The sequence below is a fragment of the Raphanus sativus genome, chromosome 1, assembly GCF_000801105.2.
Source record: "Raphanus sativus cultivar WK10039 chromosome 1, ASM80110v3, whole genome shotgun sequence".
Classification (NCBI taxonomy): Eukaryota; Viridiplantae; Streptophyta; class Magnoliopsida; order Brassicales; family Brassicaceae; genus Raphanus; species Raphanus sativus.
In genome coordinates, this window is record NC_079511.1 from 8,322,749 (window position 1) to 8,350,300 (window position 27,552).

At 34.1% G+C, this 27,552-nt stretch overlaps 6 protein-coding genes and 1 pseudogene across 8 annotated transcripts; 4 read left to right on the plus strand and 3 right to left on the minus strand.

The window, feature by feature from the left end:
• Positions 1-4,221: 4,221 nt before the first annotated feature.
• On the plus strand, positions 4,222-6,966 carry LOC108852043 (uncharacterized). The gene is made up of 2 exons (XM_018625534.2): positions 4,222-4,822; positions 5,688-6,966. The coding sequence occupies exons 1-2, from the start codon at positions 4,346-4,348 to the stop codon at positions 6,789-6,791; spliced, it is 1,581 nt and encodes a 526-aa protein (XP_018481036.1). The 5' UTR covers positions 4,222-4,345; the 3' UTR covers positions 6,792-6,966.
• Positions 6,967-7,576: 610 nt separating this feature from the next.
• On the plus strand, positions 7,577-12,512 carry LOC108810969 (DDT domain-containing protein DDR4). Of its 2 annotated transcripts, none has more exons than XM_018583039.2 (12): positions 7,577-8,312; positions 8,403-8,513; positions 9,053-9,139; positions 9,232-9,269; positions 9,347-9,428; positions 9,612-9,718; positions 9,798-9,954; positions 10,468-10,560; positions 10,666-10,789; positions 10,923-10,965; positions 11,089-11,280; positions 11,355-12,512. In XM_018583039.2, the coding sequence occupies exons 1-12, from the start codon at positions 7,893-7,895 to the stop codon at positions 12,190-12,192; spliced, it is 2,292 nt and encodes a 763-aa protein (XP_018438541.1). In that variant the 5' UTR covers positions 7,577-7,892; the 3' UTR covers positions 12,193-12,512. The 2 variants fall into 2 exon arrangements, with proteins under 2 accessions (XP_018438541.1, XP_018438550.1); XM_018583048.2 differs by having other exon boundaries at positions 11,361-12,512.
• A 1,542-nt stretch (positions 12,513-14,054) lies between these two features.
• Positions 14,055-14,894, plus strand: LOC130496849 (transcription factor MYB35-like; annotated as a pseudogene).
• Positions 14,895-15,370: 476 nt separating this feature from the next.
• Positions 15,371-16,320, minus strand: LOC108854527 (germin-like protein subfamily T member 2). The gene has a single exon (XM_018628121.2). It carries the CDS (start codon positions 16,257-16,259, stop codon positions 15,615-15,617), a length of 645 nt encoding a protein of 214 aa, XP_018483623.1. The 5' UTR covers positions 16,260-16,320; the 3' UTR covers positions 15,371-15,614.
• A 433-nt stretch (positions 16,321-16,753) lies between these two features.
• LOC108826286 (probable myosin-binding protein 5) lies at positions 16,754-18,543 on the minus strand. Of its 2 annotated transcripts, none has more exons than XM_057009190.1 (2): positions 17,141-18,543; positions 16,754-17,060 (listed from the first exon to the last, which is right to left on the minus strand). In XM_057009190.1, exons 1-2 carry the CDS (start codon positions 18,471-18,473, stop codon positions 16,864-16,866), a joined length of 1,530 nt encoding a protein of 509 aa, XP_056865170.1. In that variant the 5' UTR covers positions 18,474-18,543; the 3' UTR covers positions 16,754-16,863. The 2 variants fall into 2 exon arrangements, with proteins under 2 accessions (XP_056865170.1, XP_018455204.1); XM_018599702.2 differs by having other exon boundaries at positions 16,754-17,063.
• A 2,578-nt stretch (positions 18,544-21,121) lies between these two features.
• On the plus strand, positions 21,122-21,661 carry LOC108826490 (uncharacterized). The gene has a single exon (XM_018599899.2). It carries the CDS (start codon positions 21,230-21,232, stop codon positions 21,488-21,490), a length of 261 nt encoding a protein of 86 aa, XP_018455401.1. The 5' UTR covers positions 21,122-21,229; the 3' UTR covers positions 21,491-21,661.
• A 1,116-nt stretch (positions 21,662-22,777) lies between these two features.
• On the minus strand, positions 22,778-24,277 carry LOC108826386 (two-component response regulator ARR7). Its single transcript, XM_018599806.2, has 5 exons — positions 23,977-24,277; positions 23,777-23,853; positions 23,487-23,564; positions 23,322-23,392; positions 22,778-23,217 (listed from the first exon to the last, which is right to left on the minus strand). Exons 1-5 carry the CDS (start codon positions 24,122-24,124, stop codon positions 22,944-22,946), a joined length of 648 nt encoding a protein of 215 aa, XP_018455308.1. The 5' UTR covers positions 24,125-24,277; the 3' UTR covers positions 22,778-22,943.
• Between the last annotated feature and the right edge of the window lie 3,275 nt (positions 24,278-27,552).

The following is a 27,552-nucleotide window of genomic DNA, read 5'->3' on the forward strand; positions in this document are numbered from 1 at the left end:
ATAGTAAACCTTGCAACTTTTGAATAAATTTTTCAAACATCACTATGATATATCCTGTATCCACCCATCATTAGTTTACTATACACGTACAAGCAGACATATAATATTCAAAAAAATAAATGTTTTCCAAAGAAAAATAAGATGAATAATAATAATAATCCTGCTGGGATGTATTTTGCCTTTTTATGAATGAAAGTTAATTTTTGTTAAAAAAAAAAGAAAGTTAATTTAAAGAAAAAAATAATTATGTCGAAAAAAAGAAAAATAATTATAATATGACGACAAAACGTTAAAAGTTTTAATGGTTGATAACTTGATGTGACCAAATACTTATATTTGAGTTATTAAATTAAAAAGGGAAAATCGCATAAAAAACCCTCAAAGTGTCAGTTACTAACACTTTAAACCTTGAAGTTTTTTCACTAACACTTTTAACCTTCAAAGTGATATTTGTATCATAAAAAAATTTCAAATCGAAAAATTAACCGGTTCAGCAGGTAATTTTTTAAAAATAATTATTTAATTAATAAAATAAACAAAATAAATAAATAAAAATCCAAAAAAAATAAAAATCGAAAAATTCTAATAAAATTTACAAAAATGGAAAAAAATCAAAAAAAAAATTAAAATTTTAGAAAATTAAATAAATATATTAAAAATTAAATTATTTTCTAAAAATATTAATAAAAATAACTAAAAGTTTAATAATAAATAAGATTAAATTTAAATAGAGAAGAACTAAATAAAAAGTTCACAATTTTTTAAAAAAAATGGAAAATATAAAATTCAAAATCACTAGTGACGATGATGGTTTCTCACATAACCATTAACAATGACGATAATTGCCATATCTCCAACGATATTTTCCAACATCATCTTGAAAATGACAAAACAAAATCTTTTTCAAACTTTTGAATTTTCATTTTTTTGAAATATATGAATTTTTATTTTTCTGTTTTTTTTAATTTGATCTCATTTAGTTTTGAATTTTAATTTTCTAAATTTTAATTAATTTTCTGATTTTTTTCTAATTTTCTGATTTTTATTAATTAATATATAATTACATAAGAATCAAAAAAGTTAGAAAAAAATCCGAAATTAATTATTATTTAGAAAATTAAAATTCAAAAATAAATGAGATCAAACTAAAAACAGAAAATAAAAAAATTCATATATTTCAAAAAAATGAAAATTCAAAAGTTTGAAAAATATTTTTTTGTCATTTTTAAGATGATGTTGGAAACTATCATTGGAGATATGACAATTATCGTCATTGTTAATGGTTATGTGAGAAACCATCATCGTCACTTGTGAATTTTGAATTTTGAGTTTTATATTTTCCATTTTTTAAAAAAACTGTGAACTTTTTATTTAGTTCTTCTCTATTTAAATTTAATATTATTTATTATTAATTTTTTAGTTATTTTATTAATATTTTAGAAAATAATTTAATTTTTAATATATTTATTTAATTTTCTAAAATTTTAATTTTTTTATTTTTATTTTTATTTTTTTTATTTTTGTAAATTTTATTAAAATTTTCGATTTTTATTTATTTTTGGATTTTTATTTATTTATTTTGTTTATTTTATTAATTAAATATTTTTTAAAAAAAAATTACCTGCTGAACCGGTCAATTTTTTTATTTGGAGGTTTTTTATGATACAAATGTCACTTTAAAGGTTAAAAATGTTAGTGAAAAAATTTCAAGGTTTAAAGTGCTAGTAAGTGACACTTTGAGGGTTTTTTATGCGATTATCCCAAATTAAAAATATTAAATTCCGACAACAACAAAACTGACATTCATTGCTTGAACGAGTCAGACTGCCAGGGTCACCGTTAACTGACCTCTCCGTTAGTTAACAAGCCGTTGATTAATCAATCTCCCCGTCCGTCTCCTCCCCCGTTCCGTCTCCTCCCGCACGTGCTATCATGTGGTCGTAGCGTGAAGAACGCGAAGCTAGAATCTCCACGTGCTCTCTCCTTGACAAATGGGCCTAACTATAAATAAGTCAAAGCCCAATAAGAGATGCAAACAAAAGAGAGTTGGTCAAATAAGAAAATCAAATATTGGCGTATGCCAGTTTGCCCCCAGAGGTAGAAAACGATTTTAGCTTTTGTTTTCTTCTCTGGCTCATAACAATGAAACAAGAAGAAAACAAGAGCTATTTGGTGTATGCCAGTTTTGCGCCAAGAGTTTTTAAAATCTAATAAATATGACACACACTCAAATATTCATTTTCATGTTTACTTTTGGTCCATGAAAGTATCCAACAAGTAGACATTGTAAATTTGGCTTATTACTTTAACTTGTTCTAAGCAAGTATTTGATTTATCAAGTACCCATCCAGAAATGTAATATTTGCTTTTAACCATTTATCCATATAATAACTTTGACCATATATGTGACGTTGAAGAAGTCATTCTATTTATAAGTGTAGGTTAAATTTTTTTAAAAAGATATATTTAGAAGTACTCATGTAAAATAAAAATAAAGAGAGTCATGCATACACTACATCATCATAGATTTGTATCTCAACCCCCATTAATTATATACATTACACAGAAAAGATATTTTACACAAACCTAAATAGAATTAAGTACTTCTTACGCGTAAAAAATATTAACAAGGCGAGTACTAGTTCTCTCTCCACTACTCCTTTGGCAACTCTTCATAAACCAACTCCAGAATAGGCAAAGGTTGAAGTACCTTGCTGGTAACAGCGTTGAATACCTATGTGTTTGACGTCCTGTAGTCCTTGCTTGATATGATCTTGAAACCTCTAAACTTTTGAAATCAATCCTAATGTTGAATCTCTCCAGGAATCATTGTATTAAAGAATTGTAGAAATAGCTTACAACTTTTCACTCTAACAGGAGTTATCGAAAACACTCCCCAGTGAGTTTTTCGATCAACCTCTCAATCGAATCTCCTACAAGAATTCACCCAAAGACTCAACAGTCTCGACACAAGTTTCAAGTTGTAAAAGCTTAACCCAACAGCTTACAACTTTTCACTCTAACAGGAGTTATCGAAAACACTTCCTCATGTGCTCTTCTATCCTTCCTTCTCTTCCTGTAATAGCTATGATCTAGCATATCAATAAGAAGATGCTAGTCTCAGGATTTTGTCCTTCTCATATTGATATAGTAAATGGTTGGGAAAGACGAAGTAGAGTCACTGGTGCATCAATGGTGAGCAAGGAGTTGAAGAGCTGGTCAACATGTTTGGTTCACCTTTTCTCACGGGAAATGGAAACTCATTGTTTGTTGGATGTGGTCTGCAGAGTCGTGATTACCCTTAGAATAAAAAGGCAATTGCCTTAGCCCCCTCCCTGTATATTATGATAATTTTTGGGCCCCTAATTCAGACAATTCTTTATACTTCACGTCACAAGAATTGATGATTTATGTGAGTTTTTCATGTTATATATATATATATATATATATATATATATATATATATCAATATATAATTGGGTTTTGCTCATTTTAAGATATTTTCATTGAGTTTTGATTTTTATGTTTTCTTCTCCTTATGTAGTATTTATGTCTTCTTTTTTTATTGGTTATGTTGTTTGAATTTTACAGTATTTTTAGTGCAATATAGTTGGATGTAGAACATTTATAGTAATTTTTATTGAATAACTTTAAAATATTAATAGATTACTGTTAGAAGAAAAATGATATATGTTATTTAGTATATTCTTAATCTCATAAAATACAATTGTTAAAAAGCTCATATTCTGATACAAACATATTTATGTTATATTAAGTTTCTATGTCACAGTTCTGTGGATGTGGTGAGTCTCTCAACAGGTGGTTGCTTCGGTCTTATGTTGAGAGGATGCATTTCTGTGAGTGTTTGTTTTGCTTTTTTTTAGCTGATGTTTAGCTTGTGTCGTAAGTTAAGGTTAGGGAAAGACTTGGACTAACTCTCTCTCCAGTCATTTTGTCTTCTGCTTTTCAATTGGAATCTTTCTCTTGCAATAATATATCTGAGATTATATTAAGAAAGTGGAGCAAGCAATAAGAGGCTTTAATCATACACACTTGTGTCGGGATTATACTTGACCCCATGCCATGTCCGCCATTTATGATCAATGTAATTGTCGTTTACTAACATTTTTCAGTCTTTCTTTTCTATTTTATCTGCATTATTTTATTTTTATATCAATTTTTTAGTTTTTTCAAACATCATATGATAAATCCACCATTACTTTATTATACACGTACACACAAAGGGAAGAAAATATCAAATGTTCGTGCATGTTAGTTTGCGCCAGGAGGTAGAAAACGATTTTAGCTTTTGTTTTATTCTCCGGCTTAAAACGCACGGCGGAAGATGGCGGTGGCGAGTATGAGAACGAAATGGATGGCTATGACAGCGAGCATATGGATCCAGTGCACGTTAGGAGGTTCTTACACCTTCGGAATCTACTCGGCCATCTTGAAATCATCTCAATCATACGACCAATCAACCCTTGACACAGTCTCCGTCTTCAAAGACATTGGTGGTAACGTCGGCGTTTTATCTGGACTTTTGTACACTGCAACCACCTTCAATCACCGTCGCCGTGACGGACGGGAAGGTAGAGGAGGTCCGTGGCTGGTGATCTTGGTCGGAGCGGTTTTGTCCTTCACCGGTTATTTCCTTATATGGGCTTCCGTGACCGGTTTGATTAGACAACCGCCGGTTCCGGTTATGTGTCTGTTTATGCTAATAGCTGCTCAGTCTTTAACGTTTCTTAACACGGCCAACGTTGTGAGCTCCCTTGAAAATTTCGCCGATTATGGCGGCACTGCCGTTGGTATTATGAAGGTAATTAAAGTCCTTTATCTAATTTTATCTGCTTAGATTTGATTTATCATCTACTGTTTAGGCCCAATTTAGATATCTTAAACTAGGCATAGACATTTGTAAACTGATCTCGATCTGTTAATTTAACCGAAAACTAGATTGAATACCTGATTTTATATGTAAAAATTACCCAAACAGTTACAAGATATTTCGAACATTATAAGAATCGGACCGAGTACACAAACATGTACATGAAAATTCGTAAACCCCCAAAATAGGTATGGAATCTAAATAGGTGTCCAAAGATTTGAACTAATATCCAAAATAGGTATGAAATCTAAATCAATATCTTAAATATTTAATTTTAACTCATGTTTGTTTTGATCCAACCGTGAGATACAAAATCTAAGAGTATTATTAACTCCGGGAGTTCTAAACTCTATGGAATACCTACCAAAACAGCAACATGGTCTACGAGGCCAGAACGAGTAATACTCACACGGATTTCATTGCAAAATATGCTCTCACAACGAAATGTGTTTTCTCATATGTTAATACGTCGACCTTTTACTGGATTGATACTAGTAATTTCGTTTTTTGAGAATTTGTATTAAGATTTATCTTTGTATTATCATCGTGATAAAAAATATTAACTCAACCTGAAATGAGTTTGGATCGAAAATAAATCCGGATCCAAATGGTATATGATACATGGACTCAAAGTATTATTAAATTAATCGAATCCGACTTGAACATAAATAAAACTCAATGAGACCTGCAAAGCTTAATCCTAAAACTCAAAATTCTAATCCAAACCCGAACGGGTACGTGAATCGCCAAGCCTATTTTGAACCTTAATCTTATGCGTCGGGCTTGTTCTTTGCAGGGTTTTGTTGGCCTAAGTGGAGCAATGTTAATACAACTCTATGAAACAATATGCCCTGGAGATCCAAAGAGTTTCATTCTTCTACTTGCAATAGTACCTTCACTTCTTTCTCTATTAGTGATGCCACTAGTCAGGATATATGAGACAAGCACGGTCGACGAGAAGAAGCATTTAGATGGTTTATCAACTTTGTCTCTAATCATTGCAGCTTACCTTACGATCACTATCACTTTGAAGAGCACTCTTGGTTTATCATCATGGGCCAATACCGTAACGCTTGCGGTTCTACTCATTCTCCTTGCCTCGCCTCTACTGATTGCGGTGAGAGCACGTAGAGACAATATCGAGAAACCATTTTATTCTCCCCTGGTGGACAATCTCGAAGCAACAACCTCTGGCGAGAGGTTGGTTGTGTTTGAAGATAAAAGCTTGAATCTCTTGCAAGCTATGCGTAATCTAGACTTCTGGTTGCTGTTTCTTGCGATGGTGTGTGGAATGGGATCAGGGATCTCGACGATTAACAACATGAGACAAATAGGTGAGTCTCTTCGTTACTCTAACGTGGAGATAAACGCATTGCTGTCTTTGTGGAACATATGGAACTTTATTGGTCGGTTTGGAGCTGGATATGCCTCGGATGCTTTGCTACACAAGAAAGGATGGCCACGTCCGTTGCTAATGGCTACAACTCTAGGAGCCATGACCATAGGCCATCTGATCATAGCCTCTGGTTTTGAAGGAAACCTATACGTCGGTTCGGTCATCGTAGGGATATGTTATGGCTCACAATGGTCGTTAATGCCGACGATTACGTCAGAGTTGTTCGGGGTTAAGCATATGGGAACAATCTATAACACCATTTCAATTGCTAGTCCCATGGGTTCATATATTTTCTCTGTGAGATTGATTGGTTATATCTATGATAAGACCATTGTTGGAGAAGGTAACATGTGTTATGGTCCTCACTGTTTCCGGTTGTCCTTTGTGATTATTGCATCCGTGGCTTTCCTCGGTTTTCTTGTCGCATGTGTGTTGGTGTTCCGGACAAAGAAGCTTTATCAACATATCTTCGAGAAGAGGTTGAATCGTCGTCAAGAGTTGTGATTTGTGAATTATCATTACTGGGGTTGACAAAAAAATCATTACTAGGTAAATGATATTGTACAGTGCCGTTTGTATTTACATTTGTTTAAGTTTGTGATAAATTGTTGGATATATATTGTGTAAATACAAGTACATATGTATAATGTATTTATTGATCTGAGGTTCTTTGTCATTTCATGTAGAAATGTAGAATTGTCCTGAATTAGTCTACGGAGTTTAGTCGTTGTGTGACATAAATGTAGCATCAACGTAAGAACAAATGTCAAGATCTCACTTTATCTCCCTGGACCTAATTAAAAAGGTCATTAATGATCATCGTTGCCACTGAGAGATCATTTGCTTTACATTTTAATAATGCAGCCTTTTAATGAGGTACTTCAACTGTCAATTGTCATGTTAATCGTATCTAGTTAAATATCCCAAATCATTTTATTTATGTAACAGAGAGTTACTTTACATTCAAGATTTTTAAAACCATGTTAGTTTTACTAATCTTAATACTCGTGGTTTTTTATCACTTGTAAAACTACAAAATTATGTCATTCAGAAATATTTTCATACTTTTAAAAAGTTCTGATATTTTACAATTACCAGCTACATTCTACTCTTTTTTTTTCAGCTCAAGAATTGCTCTAATTGTTTTTGGTCAAATTTGCTATAATTTTATAAAAATGTATATAACAGTAAAATTACATAATTTGTAGCCACATCATCATTCCTTTTCCTTGTCTTAAAAAAAAAATCTGATATAAATATCTCGAGAGCCCTAGCTTTGTTTGCACCTATTTCTCCTCGCCTCTAGTTTTTTTTTTCACTCGCTGAGTCGTTTTTCCTCACCATTCACTTCAGAGAGAGAGAGAGAGAGAGACATTGACACAAAATTTACCATCCTTTTATTTTCCTCAAGATTGTCTCCTTGTTCTTCTTCTTCTCTCCAACATCCCCAAAACGACAACGTTTACATCCAACAAACACCAGTCGACGCTCCCCTTCGTCCTCCCATCGTACCGATTTGGCTTTTAGATTCCCTCTCACAATCGAATCTAATCTAAATTAACTGCCGCCTTCGATTAAATCAAAAACCCTAATTTCGATCTCCGGATGGGTTCCACCTCCGATGCCGTCCCTGACCCCGGCAACCACCGCTCTCCCGCCGGCGATGCTTCGCCGGTCACCGATACCAAAATTCACGGGGAGGAGACCGCGTCGCTCAGGAGAACGAGGCCGTCGCGCGCCTGCACTGTTAGGGCGCAGCAGCGGCTTCAAGAGCAGCAGGCGGCTGAGAGAAAGTTCAGGCCGCCTAAGAAGGAGCATCGACCAAAGGAGAAGGTGGAGGAAGAAGAAGACGATGAAGAGGAGGAGGAGGATGATGTTGATGATGATGCTCTGAGGCAATGCGGCGGTGGAGGGAGTTCTGGTAAACTCGTTACTTCTCTTGTCCAGCCACCGGAGCCTTCGCAGATGCCGCGGTGGAATCTTAGGTCAATGTGGGAACTTGCTTCCGTGCTCAACTTCTTGCATGTCAGCTCTCTCTCTCTCTCTCTCTTGTCTTCTCTTCAGTTCTGAGTTTTGTGTTTTTCCTTAAAGCTTGTTCCTTTTTGGATGGTGAAGGTTTTTAGGCCGCTTTTGAAGATCAATGCGGAGTTTTCGGCGGAGGAGTTTGAAACGGCTTTGCTGAATCCTAACGATACTTTAAGTGACATTCATATTCCTCTCCTAAAGGTTGCTGCTTTGGCCATCCTTTGTTCGTCTTATTGATGCTTTTTGCTAAGTCTTTCCGTTTTGTTTTGGTTTCTGTTAGCTTTAACTTCAATGTACTTTGGAGAGTTTGTCTCATTTATATGAGCGGAACTCGTTGTCATACCAGCGTGTTCTGGTACTCTCATGTGGGCTCTTATATAGTATAATAATTAGTGGTAGGAAGCTTTTGTTAGCGTATTGAATGATCAGATTCTATTAAAGGTTTAGCTGTTTAATGTTTTTGCTAGCTTCACTCGTGGACACCACCTTATAGGCTTGTGCTATCCACTTTAGGATCACTAATTTATCTGAAACGCTTTGAGTCACTTTAGAGTTCCCTAATTGAAATCCTTGATCATTGTCTTTAATGATATCATGATATGTAATTGTTGTGCAGATCTCATTTAGATCCTTTTTGTGTGGATGATTTGGTATTGGATATATTCTTTACTGCCATTAATGTGGAAAACAGTTTCTCTCTGTGAGCAATATACTAATTATCTCTTTTTCAATTTTTGCAGGCCATTCCTCCTGTAACTCGAATGGCTCTCACTCGTGATACCTGGGTCACTGTCTTGTGCAGGAAAATAAGAGATTGCTGGCATTGGGTAATGATCGTTAACAGCTTTGATCTTATTTTGGAAGTTCATTTTTTTGCATTATTATCATGTTCTGAAATGACCTTGACCTGCTTGCTTAGGTCGCTGAAGGGGACCTTCCTATTGTTGCCTCGCAAGGGTGAGTTGTTTTAGTTTTTTGAATCTCATGGTAACTGACTAGGAAGCATTTTTGAGATTCTCATCTTAATCTTGTAGGCGGGAGACTGAAGTGTACAAATCTCTTGATCCAGCCATTCGTGTGGTCATTTTGAAAGCTTTATGTGATATTCGTGTTGAGGTATTGTTGCTGCTGTATGCCAATCTGTTTGCAGTTGATAATGAATTTTTCGTTATGTTTTACTCCGTAAATGTACACTTTTATGATGTTCTCTATTAAGCTCTGGAGCTCGCTGATGCGATGCTAATGAAACCAGATCGTTATAACACTTACGGTTTCAATGGGTTTTGTGAATTTCGACAGCAAGATGATATCAGGAGCTACATTGACAACTCTGTTAAAACTGGTGTTCATCTGTCAACTTTTCGCAAAGGTCGCGTTGGGGGTGATTCACATGGAGTTAATTTTTGGTATGTGGCAAATGCAAGGCATAAATAGGGCTCCCTTGTTTGCATATTTCTGATAGAATCTGTTTGTTTCTTATTTAAGGTATGAGGATGATTCCTCAATTGGTCACCGTTTATATCGGGAAATAAGGAAGGCAGAGGTGGTTAAGGTCAAAACGAAGGGTTCCAAGATTCCTCCTAACGTAACATACCAATGGGAAACTGTTGCAACAAATTTCGATGAATTCCAAGATGTTTCTGTAAGTCTCTACTATATCAATTATTCTGAATTGCTTAGGATAGTTCAATATTGCTATCTTCTCTCAATGCAATATGGTTGCTTGGCTCTGATGTGGTTGTGATGGTTAGATAGCGTGATGGCTAGTGCTATCTATGCGCTCAAATTTATCTTCTTTACTATTGGAGTTTTACAGATGCTAAACATGGGAATTATACTCTATAATATGTTGAACGTGGTGCATATCTTTTGAGTGCTTGTAAATATCGTCGATCTCTTTGGTGATTGTAAGTGAATTGAGTTAAAGAAAATTGCATTGCTAAGAACTGGCTTAGAGTTCCTTTGGGGCAATGTTGTTACAGTTTCATGGGACTAGAGACCCTATGCTATTCTGTTGAAACTTATATTACTTCTTTTGTTTTTGACTGCCAATTGATGCTTTGCTTCTCTGAAGGACTGAGAATCTGAGATGATAGATATATAGCTGTGTATGTCTTTGCTGCTGACTGAGATGCTGTGTGTCTTTGTTTTGCAGGAAAAACTTAATTCAAGTAGTAGTAGAGCTGAAATTTCTCTGGGGAAGAAGTTAACGAGAGATATGCTTCCTGAGATAGAAAAAGAACACAAGGTTCCAATTTCCTCTCTACTACTGAATTCACGATACTTATTATCAATCGCATCCACAAATGTTATAATTTATTTCTTTTTTCTCTCTCTCTCTCTGTTGTGTCAGAGGAAAGAGAAACTGTTGAAAAAGCAACATAGACAGGCTCTTCTCCTTGATAACCATTTGGTTGTTGACGGTGTTGGTGGTGGTCGTTCTCGCCGTGATAGGAAGCCAGTTAGATACACTTTTGGTAAGTTTATGACCTTGTTGGGAATTCATGATGCCCCGTGCTTGTATTTGTGTTTCCCATATTTACCTGATTAGATATCCAGCTCGTTTCTACTGGGTTGAAGAGCCTTACTAATCGTTTGATATTATTGCAGATGATTATGATAGGTCGATAAACGAAGCTATCAATATATCAACGTACGTCTTGAGTTTCGCTTTCATTGAACCACTCTGCTGTTGGTTTTCTTAAACGTGTTATCTGGTGACTATTACATATATGTTACCTCTTACATTCTGCTTGTTTTGATAAAACTATCTCAGGAAGAAACATCCATCAGAAGAACCTTTTCTCCACAGAAGAGAATCAGCTAGATTGGACTCTCTTGTGAATGGCAGATCAACAAGTTCAAGCCACCCTGCTGAACCTGTGAACGATACAGCATCTGGTAGCTCTTCTGATTTTGCTGATGGTGATGAGTTCGATGAGCAGAGAGATGAATCCTTGGACAGAAGGCAAGACGCAGTGAACTTTTCTATTCCCCTTTTGAAAATTTAATTGGAACTAACTGAGTACAATGTCGTGACAGTAACAGGCGCAGACAACGGCCCCAGCGGTATTCAGCAACGGACTTTGTTGAAACGGTTCCAGACAATCATGTAGAATCTGAAAGCGATGATGACATTGTTGGGGAAGCAGTTTATGATGATGAATATCTGAGGAAGCGTAAACAGAAGAAGTTTTCTAGTGGTTCCGAGGGAGAGGAAGAGAAAGGAGATGAAGAGTACAAATGGGATGAAGACAATGCCGAGTACGAGGAAGAAGAAGAAGAAGAAGAGGAAGAGGAAGATTCTCCAAGTGCTAGCGAAGAAGATAGTGATGAACCCCGAAGGGTTAGGAAAATGCCAAGGAGAGGAACCAAGTTAAGATCAAGGTCAAATGGTTCCCGGCCAGGCCTGAGGCGTAGTAAAAGAGCCACAAGAATCGATTACCAACAATATGAGCTCTCGGAATCAGACAATGAAGCAGCAGCAGGAGCTGCAAAACGTAAGCGATTGGTAGAGCCAGATCCAGATGAAGACTCTGATGAATCAGGGAATGGGGATTTCACGATGGGAAGTGAGGACTCTGAAGAAAATGCAGATGACCCTGAAGAAAATGCAATTGCAGATGACCCAGAAACAAATTCTGCTGAAGAAGTAGAGGAGGAAGAAGAAGAGCCCAGAGAGGTCAATGATAATGCCGGGACAGCAAATGGTACAGAGAATAATAATCAACTGAACAAGTCAAATGGCACAGACCAAGAAGAAGTTGAGGGTGTATTAGGCAAAAGGCATTACCTTGACCTAAACGAGCTTGCTCCTGTGTCCGGTTTTGATGATGGTCCTAGTACAGTGTTGAAGGATGACGATAAGACAGACAATTAATAGACAAAGGCCTCTCTCCGGTTGTTTCTGGCATAAACACCTTCCAGAGAAAAGTTAAAACGATAAGAGATACTTCATTGGCTGTTCTGCATTCAGTTATATCTGCCTTTCTGTTTTAAAGTTAATTTCGGCTGAGGTAAGTGAAGTGGAGTATGTTGGAGACTGGAGAGGCCTAAGAAGAGGTGTGTGTACTAGATTAGGTTAGTCATTTATTTTTGGTTACCCTGAAAGAGAAACAATGAAGATGGTGAAACCAGAGATTCCTAAGAACTGTTTAATGTTATGGAATTATTATTAATGTACAATTAATTTTGTCTTAACTTTTGTGTTAACCATGAGAACGCGTTCAAGGTCTCTTTGATTTTGGTCAAACGACCCAGCTTTGAGACTTTCCTGAATGTGAATATTATGGTCCATGGAACAATGAGCAAATGGCAACCCATCGAAAGATGAGAATCTTGTTGCGTTGTCCCATGTGCCCATTTGAAGTTACCATGAAATTAAAAAAAATATGGATTATAGAGCAAATGCAGCTTCTTTCATTTATGTGCGTGAACAAGATGGGCCTCCAAGGGAAGCACAGTTCGTTATGCTATACATGTTTAGCATAATGGGTATGATTTACATAAACTTGCGATTATTATTATCATAAAAGACTCAAGATTGATCTTCTTGTTATTATTACTAAAGAAACCACAGTTAAAACCAAAGATGTGGCAAAGTAAAGAAAAGTAGATTATACATAATACCCATTATAGTCACGATTCTGTTGATGATATTGTTGAGGCTGCGCTTTGGAGTTTGCAAACATTAGTTTACTTTGATTGTCTTGTATTTCTTCCTTTTCTGCAACTCGTTCGTCGTATGTCTTCACACGTCTAATAATATCCTCAAAAGTAGTAGTGTTAAGATCTAACACTTGTTCTAAAGTAGCAACTATATGAATATATTTCTTTCTAGGTAGACATATGAGAAACTTCTTAACCAGTTTGGATTCATCAATGTTTTTTCCCAGAGCGGCTGACTTCGAGGAGATCTCGGAAATTTTACCGACAAAATCGTCTATGGTTTCACTGTCCTTCATCTTTAGTCTATCAAACTCAGCCATGAGTGTTTGTAGACGGTTTTCTCGTACTCTCTCAGCTCCCATATGCCTTGCTTTAATAGTTTCCCATACCTTTTTCGCTGTATCCAATTCTCCAACTTGCAGGATCAGTGTGTCGGGTATGGATTGGAAAAGTAGAGCCATTGCCATGTCGTTCTTACCACTGTCGTGTGATTCATTCTCAATGACATCCCAAACCTTATGAACCTTTAACAAGACTTTGATCCGGATTGCCCATACGGTGTAGTTGGTTGTTGTTAACATAGGACAGCTTATCACCGTTGTAATATCACACATGTCTCGTGTATTGATTTCCTTGTGTGTTAAAGATCGATCCCTAGAAGCTTGATACCAAATATAGAGCTCAAAGATTGTGTAACAAGTATAAAGAATCTCTCTTTCTTAATCTTAAAGAAAAATTACTCAAAAATCTTAAGCTCTCACAACTCAATTTCTCAACTCATAAGCTTATGCTACAACTCAGCATCTTCTTATATAGAGACTCAATATTCTTAATCCCTCTAAACTTAACTTATTTAGATAACTTCCTAAACAAACTATATTTCCTTTTTTCAAATAATTTTAGTTTTGCTTGGCATTCAAGCTAATTTTAAATTTGCTTTCAACATGGACATAGGAAGAAAAAGTCGCTCAAAAGTTTGCGTTTGCGTTTGCATCAACGAAACCGCAAGTCCAAAGAAAATAGGTTACAAAACACCTCTCTATCTTTTTAAAATTTCTGATGTTTACATGATATATGTGTGTTCGAACATTTATAGCACGTAGGAGATGTGGGAAGAGTTGCAGAGTGAGAAAGACTGATGAAGATTCAGTAACTAAGCATGAGATCTTTATTCCTGAAGAAGAAGTTATGATCATCAAGATGCATGAGGCAACGGGAAGCAGGTTGTATATATCATAAACTACTCGGGAAAAAACGTATGTAGATTCTGATGAATATTTGAGTGGCTTTAGATGGACACTTATTGCACAACATTTACAGAAGAAGTGAAGATGGTCTGGAACTCAAAACTAAAGAGGAAACTGTCTTAAATGGGGATAGATCATGTCACTCACTGTCCTTTTTCTCATGTGCTTGCTGAATACGGCAACATCAGTTGTGGTGGAACCCTAAACCCTAATCCTTTGAATCATATCGGATATATTGGATATAATCACTCGCTCAACGAAGATTTTCATCTACAACAACCTGATGATTCAGCTTATGACCGAGACATCAAACCAAGTCAAAGTAATGAGTTCAGAGGTTAACTTCACCTGGCCTTTCTTTCTTCTTCTTGACCAAGAAACCTTCCATGATAATCAACAGAATCATCCTGATCAAGAACTAGACGGTAATGAGTTCTCTGAGGTAGCAGCAGCTAAAGTAGCTAATAGACCAACTCAAGCTTCTCAAATCGAAAAAGAATCTTCGAGCAATGGGTTCGTTGAATCCATTATAGCTAAAGAGAAAGATTTGTTCTCGGGATTCCCTAGCTATTTGGACAATCCTTTCTATATACAGTCTTTTTTTATCAACATATTCTATTTACAGTCTATCTCTCTTATTCTCCCCAAACTACTAAATAAGGAATAATCTAAAAGGCCGAAACAATTGCTTCCTGCAAGTCTTCGATTTTTCAATTATCGTTTTAAGCTGAGAAAGGTTTGATCATAAACATAAGTCAAATAGAAAACTAAGAGTTGAGATTATTCACTGTTTTATCATCGATCAGTTCAAAAGGTTTTGCAACTTGACTCAAAACTAATGTCTAAAGTCTTGATTGTATGATTGAATACCATCCGTTGAAAACGTAGGAAGATTTGATAACTGAGTAAGCTGTCAAGACTGTAAATTATAGAGTTGGTTTTTGAAATTAATTAAATACCATCTCTTGAAGGTATCTTTATGATTGTTAAGAAAGTCTTTTCAAAATAGATTAATTAAGGGAGAAAGAACTGTTTACAGCCTCAAGAGTTTTACTTTAAGAGAATCAACAAATCAATCTCAAAGAAATAGACAACTTGTTCAAGAATGAGTTCTCTGAATTAATGTTAACGGCTGGAGTGAAGTTCTTCACAAGAAAGATTGTAATAGAGAAGAGAAAAAAAATACAAATAGATGAATCTTATTTCATGTTTAGTTTCGGATTATTCATACTTTTTATTATTATTATTATTATTATTATTATTATTATTATTATTATTATTATTATTATTATTATTATTAATACTTATTATTACATATCAGTGTATCAGAGTATTGCTATAGAATCAGTTGAGAAATATTGTTTTCAGAAAACATAAATCAAAAGACTCAAACAGCAAACTTGGACTTGAGATTGTTCACAGTTGCATCATCAGTCCTAAACGTTTTGGTTAAAACCGCGTTTGGAATCTCAGGCACTGAACCAAACAAAGTGCTAGGCAGAACCACTACTCCTGAAAGCTGACTGTTAAAAGCGGTTATCAAACGCGCTTTACCTTTACCAACGTTCCACTGGAAGTGAACCAAACCTCTAGGGACAACAAACATCTCTCCGGCATTGATAACCTTCGAGAACAAAGTGTTGTTCGTTGTCAAGAACCCTACAAAGACCGAACCTTCGATCACAACTCCTACTTCGGTTGCACGCGGGTGCGAGTGAGGAGGGTTCACACCTCCCGGAGCGAACTCAACGTTGTTCATGGAAAGTCCTAAAGTGTTTAGACCCGGAAACGTTAAGACGTTAGCGGGGGAAATGGCTACGCCGTTAGGGTTTGAGGTGTTTAGAGGACCGGCTAAGCCGGAGAAGAAGAAGTCAGATGCTGAGACTGATGGTTTGCATGGGAAGCCGTTGATGGAAGGAGAAGCTCTGAGATCGCCAACGCAAAAGTCTTGTAAAGGGTCAGGATCAGATGAGAGTGATGGGATCACGAAGAGACATAGCGTTAGAAGGAAAGAACTGAAAAGAGAAGCCATTGCTATTGAGAATGATGAAAACAGAGCATCCTCTGTTTTGTATATATATAGTGATTATTCTTGGTCTTTTGGTAAAAATCTCTTTTGACTTGTTCTCTTTATAAGTCTGCTTTCTTAAGTTTTAAATTGATTGTGTTGTAAGAATATTTCAAATTTATTGGTTAAACTATCTTTGTCTTCTGCTTAGTCATAAAATACATTATGATTTCAAGATTGAGCTAATGACTTTATGTTAAAGAGGAAAAGTTCAGAGAAGTTCTTAGTACTCTACTGAACTCATTGGTTGAAATAAATTAGTTGGTAAGAATCTAGATAGGTTATGTTTAATTAACATTTTGGCCAGGTCAAGTCTCTATTAGTTTGTTCAAATGACATTTTCATTATAAGAAAAACATTTTTAAAATAGTAAAAACAATTAACCGGCGTCAGGGTAAAAGTTTCAGAATCTTCTAAGAAAGATTCAACCAATTGAAAGTAAGAAACAAGAAAGGCAGAGAAAAGATTTGCTGTAATAAAATAATTTCAGTATACAGATTTTGATACAAGGATGTTGTTTTTTGTATTTCTTCTGATCATAAAAGAAGAAATATAAATAAACAAGATTTCATGATTCTGATGGCATTTCAATGAAACTACGAAGCATATGCAGATTTTGAGATATCTGATATAGAATTGCTTCTCCTTCACTAACATCTAAAACTTCTGAAATTTGCTGCAACAATTCACCTTTTGATTCGATAGCACTTAGTCTCTCTGTAATCTCTGTAATCTCCTTCACTAACACAGCTCTTCTGCTTCCATCTTCTGTAACAAAAGCATGCAAGATTCAACATCAAGATTTTTTTTTAGAAAAAGAAACATATAACCTATGAATCACTTACCTCTTTCTTCCTCTATGATCCCACCATTGTTGGCTTTAGGCTCCACTGCTGAATCTTTCTTGTGTTCCAAGTCTTCTCCTTGATCTGGAGAACAAACCGGCGAATCCAAAACCGGTTTAGTTTCATCAAGAAACTCTTCTGCTTCTTCTCTCAACAGTCCATATCTCAACCTATAAGCTTCGATTTCAGCTTCAAGCTCTTTTATATCCTCTTCCCTTTTAACCAACAAACCATTCATAGACTGCAGAGCTTCTTGATCATACTCCGCTTGCTCATCCATCATTCTCTGATACTGCAATGCCTCCATTTGAACCGCAGCTTTCTCCGCTTGAAGCCTCGTGATCATAGCCATCGCGTTGTTTGCCGCAACAGCTGAAGCACTCCTCTCTTCATCTAACTCCATGTACAAATCCATCAATGACTTGCGGTCCAATCTAACCTGTCTTTTTAAATGATGAAGTATCGAATCTCCATCCAACACTTCACTCTCCGAGCCATTTTGATCAATCAAAGACTTCTTCATAGATCTAACAGACCATCTAGGACTGTTCAGAGCTGAATCAATCCCAAAGAATCTATTGTTCCCTCCTTTTACAAAACTCGGTGTTCTATCATCAACCGTGTCCCCCAAGGCACCTTTGGTGTTAACAGAATCTTCCTCCTCAGGCAATTCTGAGTACTTGATGTTAGATAAGTCCAACGTTCTTTGGTTGAATGAAACCCTAGGAGAAGGACTAGGACCAGCAAAGAAAGATTGGTTGTTATTCTTCGGTTTATCATCGGTTTTGATCTTCAAGAACTCTCCACAACAAGAACAATGTTTCTGTTGCTGAAACTTGTTGTTAGTTCTGTGAAAGTTTTCGTCTTTCTTCGAACCCGCAACCGGAAACGCTAGCTGAAGCTCATGTTCATCGATAAGAAGCTCAAGATCCTTATGCAAGATCCCAATAAGAGATTTGTAAGTATCAACATCTGATTCTTTCTCCGTTGCGAAAGAGAGAAGACATCCTTCGCACATATGTTTGATCTCGGAGAGTTTCTTGTGGACATGACAGTAAGCGAGAGAAGAGATGTTCCTCTTGTGTGAATCGCAGATGGAGTCGTTGTAATAGAAGTCAGGGTTTGTTTTGACGAGAACATGGTCGAGTCTAGTGCAGAGGAGACAAGGGGTTCTAAGGTTGAAGAACTTGGCGAATTGGTTGGAGAAGAACGCGAAGAGGCCGTCGATGAAGAGGAGGATGATGATGATCCATTCGAGGATAGCGTAGATGATGAAATGTGGGAATGTTCCAAGTTCTTCTTCTATGAAGTTCTTGAAGGAACGGTTAGACATTGTTGTGATTGCAAAATAAAAAGATGGAATCAATCACAGAGAAAAATGAAGAGGAGCAAGAATAGAGAAGATGATCTAAAAAGGCCACACATGAAGATTGAGATGGTGGTGGCAGAAGAAGAAAAGAAAAAAAACAGAGGTTTATGACATTTATTATTTAGTATTCTATTTTTGGAAATAGAATTTGAATTTTAAGGTTGAAGGCCAAAAATACCTGAATTAACGGTTAATCGCAGATAAGAATGGAGTATATATTACTGAATTTTTGGATTTTTTTAGAGATAGTATCCATTAATGGGGTCTTTGAATGTTTGTCGCTAATCATCCGCTTAAACCTAATTACCTCATTATCTAGGGAAAGAAAACAAAAATCTACACACTACATTTTAGCTTATCCCCAATAAAGTGGCTCATGAAACTGGCAGCATTACATTATCATGGCATTAGAGGTAATGAACCAGATACACACTACATTTTAGCTTATCCCCAAAAGATAAGATGTAGTAATTTACTACTAGTAAAGCCTATAAACCCCGACCAAACACCAACCATTGATTGAGATGAGCCATTTGAGAATCACGACTTGCTTTTTAACTTACATACAACAAAAAAAAACACACAGAACAGAGTATTTCAAACAAAAAATAAAAACATGGATGATGAAGAACCCTAAACACAGTTCGTCCATCTCTAAAGCCATCCCTCTGTTATTTTGTTCTTTTTCTCTGGTTATTCTTTTCAGACGAAGTAAGGTCCAGAGAAAGAAGAAAAACAAGACTAAGACTCTAAATATGTACTACTAGAAATAGAGAAACAAAGAAAGAAACAAGGTCTTGTAGTTGTAGATTCACCTTGGTTTTAGGTCTAAGCAACTTTAATGATACTGCTATTGCTATCTCCGTCAATGAAGCTTGGCATCATCGTGAAAGCTATAAAGATAAGGACTACCTTGGAGATAAAGTTAACTATTATTATTGTTGTAATTATCTGTGGTCCTAATCTCCTTAAAGATAGGAACTCTTTCTTGTATATAAACATCACGTACATGAATATAATCAACAGTTTACATTCTATTTTAAAAGTCGAATGTCTTGAGTTGGATTGTTCGTTAAGATTATAGGACAAAGAAAGGTTGAGAGTAAGCGGAGAAGGGATGATTGCAGCATCTCTGTTTAGATTTAATGCAGGATTTACTTGGAATGTTACTGGGACAAGATTTGAGGATGCATCGTTGGAATGATATGTATGTTGTGCATTCTCAGAATCTCAGTTCTTGTAGGCAGAGCAGCTTCAGGAAAAAACTTGCATAAGTTGATGTATAGAGCTGATGTTAGTTTCAGGTAGTGATGAGTTTTCGTGAGCATGACGCACTTGCAGCTTTGAAGTGAGGTTGCACTTCTATGCAGAGAGCCAGCATCATTACTCGTTACTCACTTTAAATTCGCTATTTGATTTGTATCCGATTTGAAAATTCAAATATCGGGTGTTGTCAAAGGCAGATAACAAGTTGACAATTCTCATTATTTGCAAGATCAAGTTGAGTATCAAGTATCATTAGTATTTTTAGTATTAACTATTTACTTACCCCGTTACTTGTTTCATTACTTATTATTTGTTATATAATCTATTAAATATATGTTCATATATTTCTTTTCGTTTACTTGCATTTAGAATTGGACACAAGTACTCATTATTTTTTATATATTTGTTATATGTTTTGTTATTATTTGTTACTTGTCTAGAAAAGACATTTTTATCATCACAAAATTATACAATGCTTATATATATACATATATATATTCATATATTTTTAATTTTTCTTCTTTAAAATATGAACAAATATTTAGTTTAAAATAATTCACATGTTATTTTTACTAGAATAAACAAAACAAATTTTCATATCTATTTCTAATAGAATATTATTTACTAAGTGTTTTTTGAATACTCAGAAAAATTCTTACATAATTCACAAGTAATCATATATAATTCACAAATACTCCTAAATAACAAGTAATGGAGCGGGGCAAATAACTTGTAAGTCATTTTTGATCAAGTACTCCAAATAATAAGTATTTGTTTTTATCAAGTCAAGTACAAGTAGAAAATTTTATTATTATCATGCAAGACAAGTTAAGTAGCAAATACACACGGAATAAACGAGTATTCACCTTGTGCCAGCCCTAAACCAACCAAATCGCAATCGGATCAAGCCCGACTTGGATTCTCCTAAACCGGAAAGCAGAGCAACATTTTTTTACATTCTCTTCTGTTGAAAATTTGGTATCCTTCTGTTCTGGAAAAGGAAAAAAATTCCAGAGTTTTCTCAACTTCAGGTTGGTAAGTCAAATATCTGACCATAAGGGTCTTGCTTGAGGTGAATTCGAAGAAGCTTCTTCAATGGGTACATACATGATTCTATAAAATATATGAGTAAGACTATTCTTTCACGAGAGATTCTTTGTATTATAATATAATAACGTATAATATTCCAGAAGATTGTTGACGATTAGTATAAAAAATAAAAGAATTCAAGAAGAAGCAAATCAAAAGAAGTCATTGTTGTTGTTCACGTACACAAGGTTTGACCGTAGAAACACGTTCTTTTGGAAGTACGAAATGGTTTGTGTATATAAACACAATCATAGAAAACGAAAGATATTCACAAAACAAACTTGGAGATCAAATTTCCTTTAGTTTGTGTAAATTACAAACCAATTCATCTCTGTGATATAAAGCTTTTCCAGAAGATATATATAATGAACGGAGGAGCATCGTGGGCTGACCAATGGGACAATAGCGCCAAAGGAGGTCGTATTGGCGGTGGTGCCGTCGTCCAAAGCAGCGGAGGTGGTGCTGCATCGAACTCGAACACTGCTAAGTATAAGGAGAAACTGGGACAAGGTTTAGACAAGACAAAAGCTGTAGCTTCTTCTGGTTTAAAGAAGCTCAAGACTGGCTCTGCTATGGGCTTTCGTTGGGTCAAAGACAAGTATCACAAAACCACAAACAAACATTAAACATTTTCAATCTTCTTGTATATTTTGAAATATTTCACTTGGTTTTCTTTGATCAAATACTTTGTGTTAGCTTGTTTGATTAAATGTTTTGTCTTATGTGGTAGATTGTATGAACTTGCATGTATTTATGTTATTAAATTGATTTTTAAAGTATAGAGTTTGAAGGTTAAAGGTTTGGAGGTATTGAATATAAGATTTGAGATTTCTTTTTAAAGATTGATTTTTGAGCTTATATTTAAAATTTAGAATTAAATTTAAGTTTTGATGTTAAAACATTAGAGTTAAGTTTTGTATTTACAGTTTAGAGTTTAAAATCTTATTTAGGGTTTAGGGATTCAAAAGGCAAACATAACGTTTAATTATGTTTTGCTACTAAATCATAAGTTTTCATAGCGTTTTTAAATATACATTTCTATCATAGCGTTTCTGAAAATAAAAACGTTATCTTAAAAACACGGATATATCAACCATAGCATAATCGGAAAAAACGATATCCTCATCTGCTATTAAAACGCATTTTTCTTGTAGTGTAGTTTTTTTTATATTGCTCAAATACCTTAATAATGATTATATAATTTTTTTTTTTTGTAGACAAGTAGAAAACAGACAATAATGATTATATAATAATCGGGATAGTTATCTTCAAAAGCAAAAAAAAAAAATAATCGGGATAGTTATTGAGAATCCTCTTGAAATATCTCACTATTTGGTGAGACTCTCTGAATCAAACCCTCTTGTATATTTCTTTTCAAAAAAAAATATTCAAGAGGTAGATGTTCAATCCTGTCATATCTGGATTTATCAATGTATTTCCAATTAGTGTAGACAAGATGACATATAACATATTGATCGTAATCCTGAAGCTTGAACCATCCATGGCCAGCTTGTAACAATATATCAAGAAATTATACATAATCATTTTCATACTAACAAATGTCCGGTTGACAGAAATTAGATAACATGTATATCAATTGTGAGCAGTGGCGGACGTAGAGCACAACGTAGGGAGGCGCCCCCAACTATTTTTTTAATTTTCTTTAATAAATGCTATAAAGTGTATATAAGTGTTTTAAGCTCAATAATAGAATGCAATGGAAATTTTTTGTGCCCCCAAATAAATTTGTTTTTGTATAAATCAAAAACTATTTTGTTCTGATCTCCTACTTTTCCATTTAGATTTTAGATTTTCTTTAATAGAATATGATTTTTGTAAGTCATTTTGACATTGAACTTGTGTTATTAGTGAAACATTTTTAAACGGTTGTTATTTTGGAACCAAACAAACTATTTCTTTTTAAGAACTGCCTTTTTTTTTATGTTTACCAACAAAACATGAGTTGTGAGATGACTCTCAACACTGTCTTTGTATTGACCCAAAACAAAATTTAATGAACGAAAACATAGATGATGAATATTAACAGACATTAGCTAAGGTCTTGGCTCTATATATATTTCAAAGCAGAGAAGAAAGCTCTGATTTCATCCGTTTTGAAGATGGAAAGTCCTCGACAGAAGAATCATCAGAACTTGATGATGATGATGATGATGATGATGGTGGTGGTGGTGATGCTGTATCATCAATGTCTTCTGCAAGTTTTCTTTTGTTAGAATGGCTTAAGGTTTTGCAATCATCTGCTTCATTTCTCACTATAAGTTCTTTTATTCGCTTTACATCAGCTAGTTTCACAGGTTTTAACAGAAAATCCTCTGCTCCTTCTCTCAGACATCTGAAATGAAGAACAAGATAAGACACATAGTTTAGATCATAGTGTAAACAGAAAAAAAATGATGTACTACTTTGTATTATTTACATATTTACAGAAACACTTACTGTTCTATACGAGGTAAGATGTTCTCAGATGACATAATCACAACTGGTATTTCTCTGAAAACAGAAGATTCCTACACATATCAATGGAATTTATATGGCATTAGATAAGATTTATTCAAAGATTTTTTCAGACATATAATCAAAATTTATTATTGATATTATTACCTTAATCTTCTTGAGAAGATCATATCCTGTTAGTCCTGGCATTGAGTAATCCGTCACTATCAAATTCACCTTCAAATCCTGTTATAAGAAATATCAGACAGAATTGTTTAGAAAAGACTTCAACAAAAATCAGATCTTAATTACTACCATAACAAACTAATTAATAACTAAGGTCTCATTCTTATTATTTTTCCGACAAGAAGCAAAGAGCAAAAGTTGCACGGGGTCTATCTTACTTTCCTTAGTTAGAGGATCTATCAGTAACCAAGCAGATGTGTAAAGGGAGTTACCTTAAGACCAGAAGCTCCTTTGTCTCCATCTAAGCCAAGGTACTGCAAAGCCATAGCCCCACTCTCTACAGTAGTCACTGAAATAACAAACCCATAAAACATTAGATTACATATTATATAGGCAAAGAGAATGAAACTCACACGTATATAGACACTCAAAGAAGAAACACAGAGAGCGCGAGACTGATATTAGTATATACCTTTACAAGCAGAGATTCTTAGCAATCTCTCAATGACCTTACGATCCACAATACTATCATCAACGGCGAGAACATGTAACTCCGGCGAAGTAACTGTTAAATCTCCACCGGCTGGAATATCCATCCTCATGACCTCACCAACGGCCATTGCTAACTCAGGAAAGATATGAAGATTGGTTCTAATAAAACGAAGAGGAAGCTTTGAATTGAAGGGAAAGAAAAAAACTAAGAAATGAATGTGCTTTGATGGAGTAAGAAGAATTAGAAAGAAAAGTTAGGTTAGGTGACATAAATATAAAGAGGTGGGGTTGGAGTAGAGAGATTCTGAAGATCGGATTTTGCTGGTGAGATCTTTTAAGAGGAAACAAAATCTTACATTGGGTCAAGTGTGATGTTGTGTGTTGGAACTTGTCAGAGGAAAAAAAAAGAAATATTTTTGTCATAATAATATTTTGTGTCTGAAGGTCAAAATCTTTGGGCACCGAATCTTTTTTAAGATTTCGAACATCTTTGTTTGGTCTGTTTCTTTCAATCCGACAGCGACTACTCGCTCATGACGTGGAACTTTCCTTCTATTTTTAGTTATTACCTCTATTTTTTGTTGTAGATCAGTCGACTAAAATAGTCACCGATTATCATTTTTAATCATGATTCTTTATTTTGTTTGTTAATATAATATATCCATTTTATATTGTTTGGTCCCTTAAATTATACCAGTTGATTTAGCCAATTTTATAATACAATCACAAAACAATATATCTTATTTTATAAATCTGAAATAATCATTTAGAGAGATAAAATATAATTTTGTTATTAATATTATATTTTATAAAAGATATTAATGATCTATTAAATTCGAATCCAAATAATGACGCCATGAATTTAATATATTCTTAAATTAAATTATATAAATATACTCTAGTTGATTAGAAAAAATATATACATGTATATCCTTTAGAACTTTGGTCTTTTATTTATATGTACAATTGTTACCAGATTTTCTTAACAGAAGTGTATTGAACCAAGAGTTTTAGGAGATTGTGGGATTTTTTTAAAATCCCTTGTTATTTAAGTTTCTCTTGAAATTGTTTTTTTCTACAAAAGGGACATTTATTTAATTGTTGACATCGTTTTCACTTGAGTTTCCTTTATCAAATATTCAAATCAATTTTGTGTAAAATGCACTCTGTTTAGTGGACCATTGTGTGATTTGTGAATCTCATATGCTTTCCGGACAAAATCTTGACTGAAAATAAAATATGTAAAAAGTATTGGGAAGAAGATCATTTATGTCCTTATTTCATTTTCAACATCTTCTAACTAATAGCGAGATGATAGGCAATAGAAAAATAAAAACACAAGATTTTGTTTCGGATTAATTAGTCATGCAATATAAATTATGTCCATATAATTGTTTCGAATGGTAAACAGCGTCACGCCCTGCACCACAATTAATAATAATAAAAATCTTTATATATATTATATATTTATACATTTTTATAACGGTTATAATCGTATCGCAGTTAAACCGCTTATTCCGCACTGTTCAATCCGTAGTCATCCTACTATATGGAAAGTGGATTACTTATAAACGTATATTACAGACTATAAATAACTGCCTACATAAAATTCATAAATAAAAATAGAAATAAGACTAGAAAAACATTGGTTATATGATAGCTTCGGTAACTATTTGTTTTTTTTTCTAGTTTTAACATCATTACCAAAAGAAAAACATGGAGTCGTTTAGCAAGACAACATTTAGTCGGGGACCTGGGATGCTATACTTCTAATGTACATGTGATTCAGATAAATCTTGGTGATTTTTTAAAAAATGATGATTTCTAAGATAATAATAACATGTTTTCGTTAGAAAATAACACTCGTATTGTGTTTAATCTTCTTTTCTTTTTTTTGCAAACAATGAAGTTCAATGTACCTAATTAACTCCCAATTTTTTAAGTAACTTCTGAGATATAAGTATTTAGTGCAACGACTCTTTTGAAGATCAAGGGTAGTAAAATATGTTTGACAAAAGAAAAAGGGTAGTAAAATATTACGACGCCCTTGTTTTACCTCTTCGTTAACGTCATCTTGCAACAAAAGAAATTGTTTCTTTCTTTCATTGTTTTCATTTAAGTTCTTTACTGATTTTTAGCTGACCGTGATTTGTGAAGCCTTTTTGACCAAATAAAGATAGAAAGTAGAATCTTCAAAAGTTATGGAATAGATGATCCTTTATTTTACTTAAAATCTTCTAGCTAATTGTGAGAAAGAAAAACATCTTCATCCAATTGTGAGAAGACTTAGTCAACATAAATAAAAGATACTAGATTTTGATCCGCGCTTTTGAAGCGCGGGATATTTTACGATAAAAAATTTTACTAATAATTTAACAAATATTTTGGTAATTTTTAAAGAGTGTGTATTTAAAATATTTTTGTATTTAAATCAGTATTTTTAAATTCAACCCGATTGTGACTATACCGGTTAATCCGGAGATCTGACAATTCAATTTATGTTTTTAAAATATTCATATTAAAAATCACTAAAACCCGAGACTAACCGATTGAACTGATGGATGACCGATATGTAATCTAATTGGATTTAAATTGTAATAGTTTCATAATTTGTAATCTTATAATCAAAATTTTAAAGTTTACTATTTTGCAATTTATAAAATTATGACGTTTCTACAAAATTTTAAAGAGAAAATGATAGATATAAAATAATTAAGATTAATTATTGTATTATTTGGAAACATTGATAGTAGTATAAAAAATATACTGTTTGGAAACATTGATAGTAGTATAAAGAAATAAGTATATTGTTTGGAAACATTGATAGTATTATAAAGAAATAAGTATATTGTTTGGAAACATGGATAGTAGTATAAAGAAATGAACATTAGTGATTTAATGTATGTTTAACTATAAAGTATAAATTTAATTTAAAAACTTACAAAATAAATGTTAGGTCCAACAGAATGCTTATATTTTAATAAGATAGATGGTTTCATAAAATAAGAATCATGCAGTTTTGTCCATGTCGATTTGATAGGTATCTGAAAAAAAAAAAATCCAACACGGTGGCCTTCATTTTTCTTTTTGGTTGAAAGTAAGATGGCATTCACACCTAAAACAGAATTGTTTATAAAACAAGTCAATTAAAAGTTTTGGAAAAAGAAAAGTAAAATACTGCGATATTGGGATGTTTTCCAACACGTTAATCATTTATTTATTTATTTATTTACACTGGGTGTAAAAACATAACTGAAAAAAGCGAAAAGAAAAGAAAAACCATCAATATGTTTCACATTTTCTTACTTTTTAGAAAGTTGGTTCGTTTCCAAATAAAATATCACTTGCAATGTATATACAGAACAAATCTTACTTTTCTAAAGGTTGTATTATTCTCCTCTAGATTTTGCTGTCATGTCAAAATATTATCACTGCAGTTTTTATACGGAACAAGTCTAACCGAACTACCAAAGTCTATGCAATAAGTCTTTTGTGAGGCAATAATCTGATTCGTGGTTAGTCTCTCATTACTCAACTGATCTTTCTCAAGGTAATT

Excerpts from the sequence above, each read along its gene's own strand:
- LOC108826490 (XM_018599899.2), top strand. The coding sequence starts at position 21,230 with ATGAACGGAGGAGCATCGTGGGCTGACCAATGGGACAATAGCGCCAAA.
- LOC108826386 (XM_018599806.2), bottom strand. The coding sequence starts at position 24,124 with ATGGCCGTTGGTGAGGTCATGAGGATGGATATTCCAGCCGGTGGAGAT. Across the intron at positions 23,565-23,776 it reads AAGGAGCTTCTGGTCTTAAG|GATTTGAAGGTGAATTTGAT; the intron begins GTAACTCCCTTT and ends TTCTTATAACAG. Across the intron at positions 23,393-23,486 it reads ATCTTCTCAAGAAGATTAAG|GAATCTTCTGTTTTCAGAGA; the intron begins GTAATAATATCA and ends TGATATGTGTAG.
- LOC108852043 (XM_018625534.2), top strand. The coding sequence starts at position 4,346 with ATGGCGGTGGCGAGTATGAGAACGAAATGGATGGCTATGACAGCGAGC. Across the intron at positions 4,823-5,687 it reads CTGCCGTTGGTATTATGAAG|GGTTTTGTTGGCCTAAGTGG; the intron begins GTAATTAAAGTC and ends TGTTCTTTGCAG.
- LOC108826286 (XM_018599702.2), bottom strand. The coding sequence starts at position 18,473 with ATGTCTAACCGTTCCTTCAAGAACTTCATAGAAGAAGAACTTGGAACA. Across the intron at positions 17,064-17,140 it reads GATCATAGAGGAAGAAAGAG|AAGATGGAAGCAGAAGAGCT; the intron begins GTAAGTGATTCA and ends CTTTTGTTACAG.
- LOC108854527 (XM_018628121.2), bottom strand. The coding sequence starts at position 16,259 with ATGGCTTCTCTTTTCAGTTCTTTCCTTCTAACGCTATGTCTCTTCGTG.
- LOC108810969 (XM_018583039.2), top strand. The coding sequence starts at position 7,893 with ATGGGTTCCACCTCCGATGCCGTCCCTGACCCCGGCAACCACCGCTCT. Across the intron at positions 9,955-10,467 it reads ATGAATTCCAAGATGTTTCT|GAAAAACTTAATTCAAGTAG; the intron begins GTAAGTCTCTAC and ends TTTGTTTTGCAG. Across the intron at positions 11,281-11,354 it reads GATGAATCCTTGGACAGAAG|TAACAGGCGCAGACAACGGC; the intron begins GCAAGACGCAGT and ends ATGTCGTGACAG.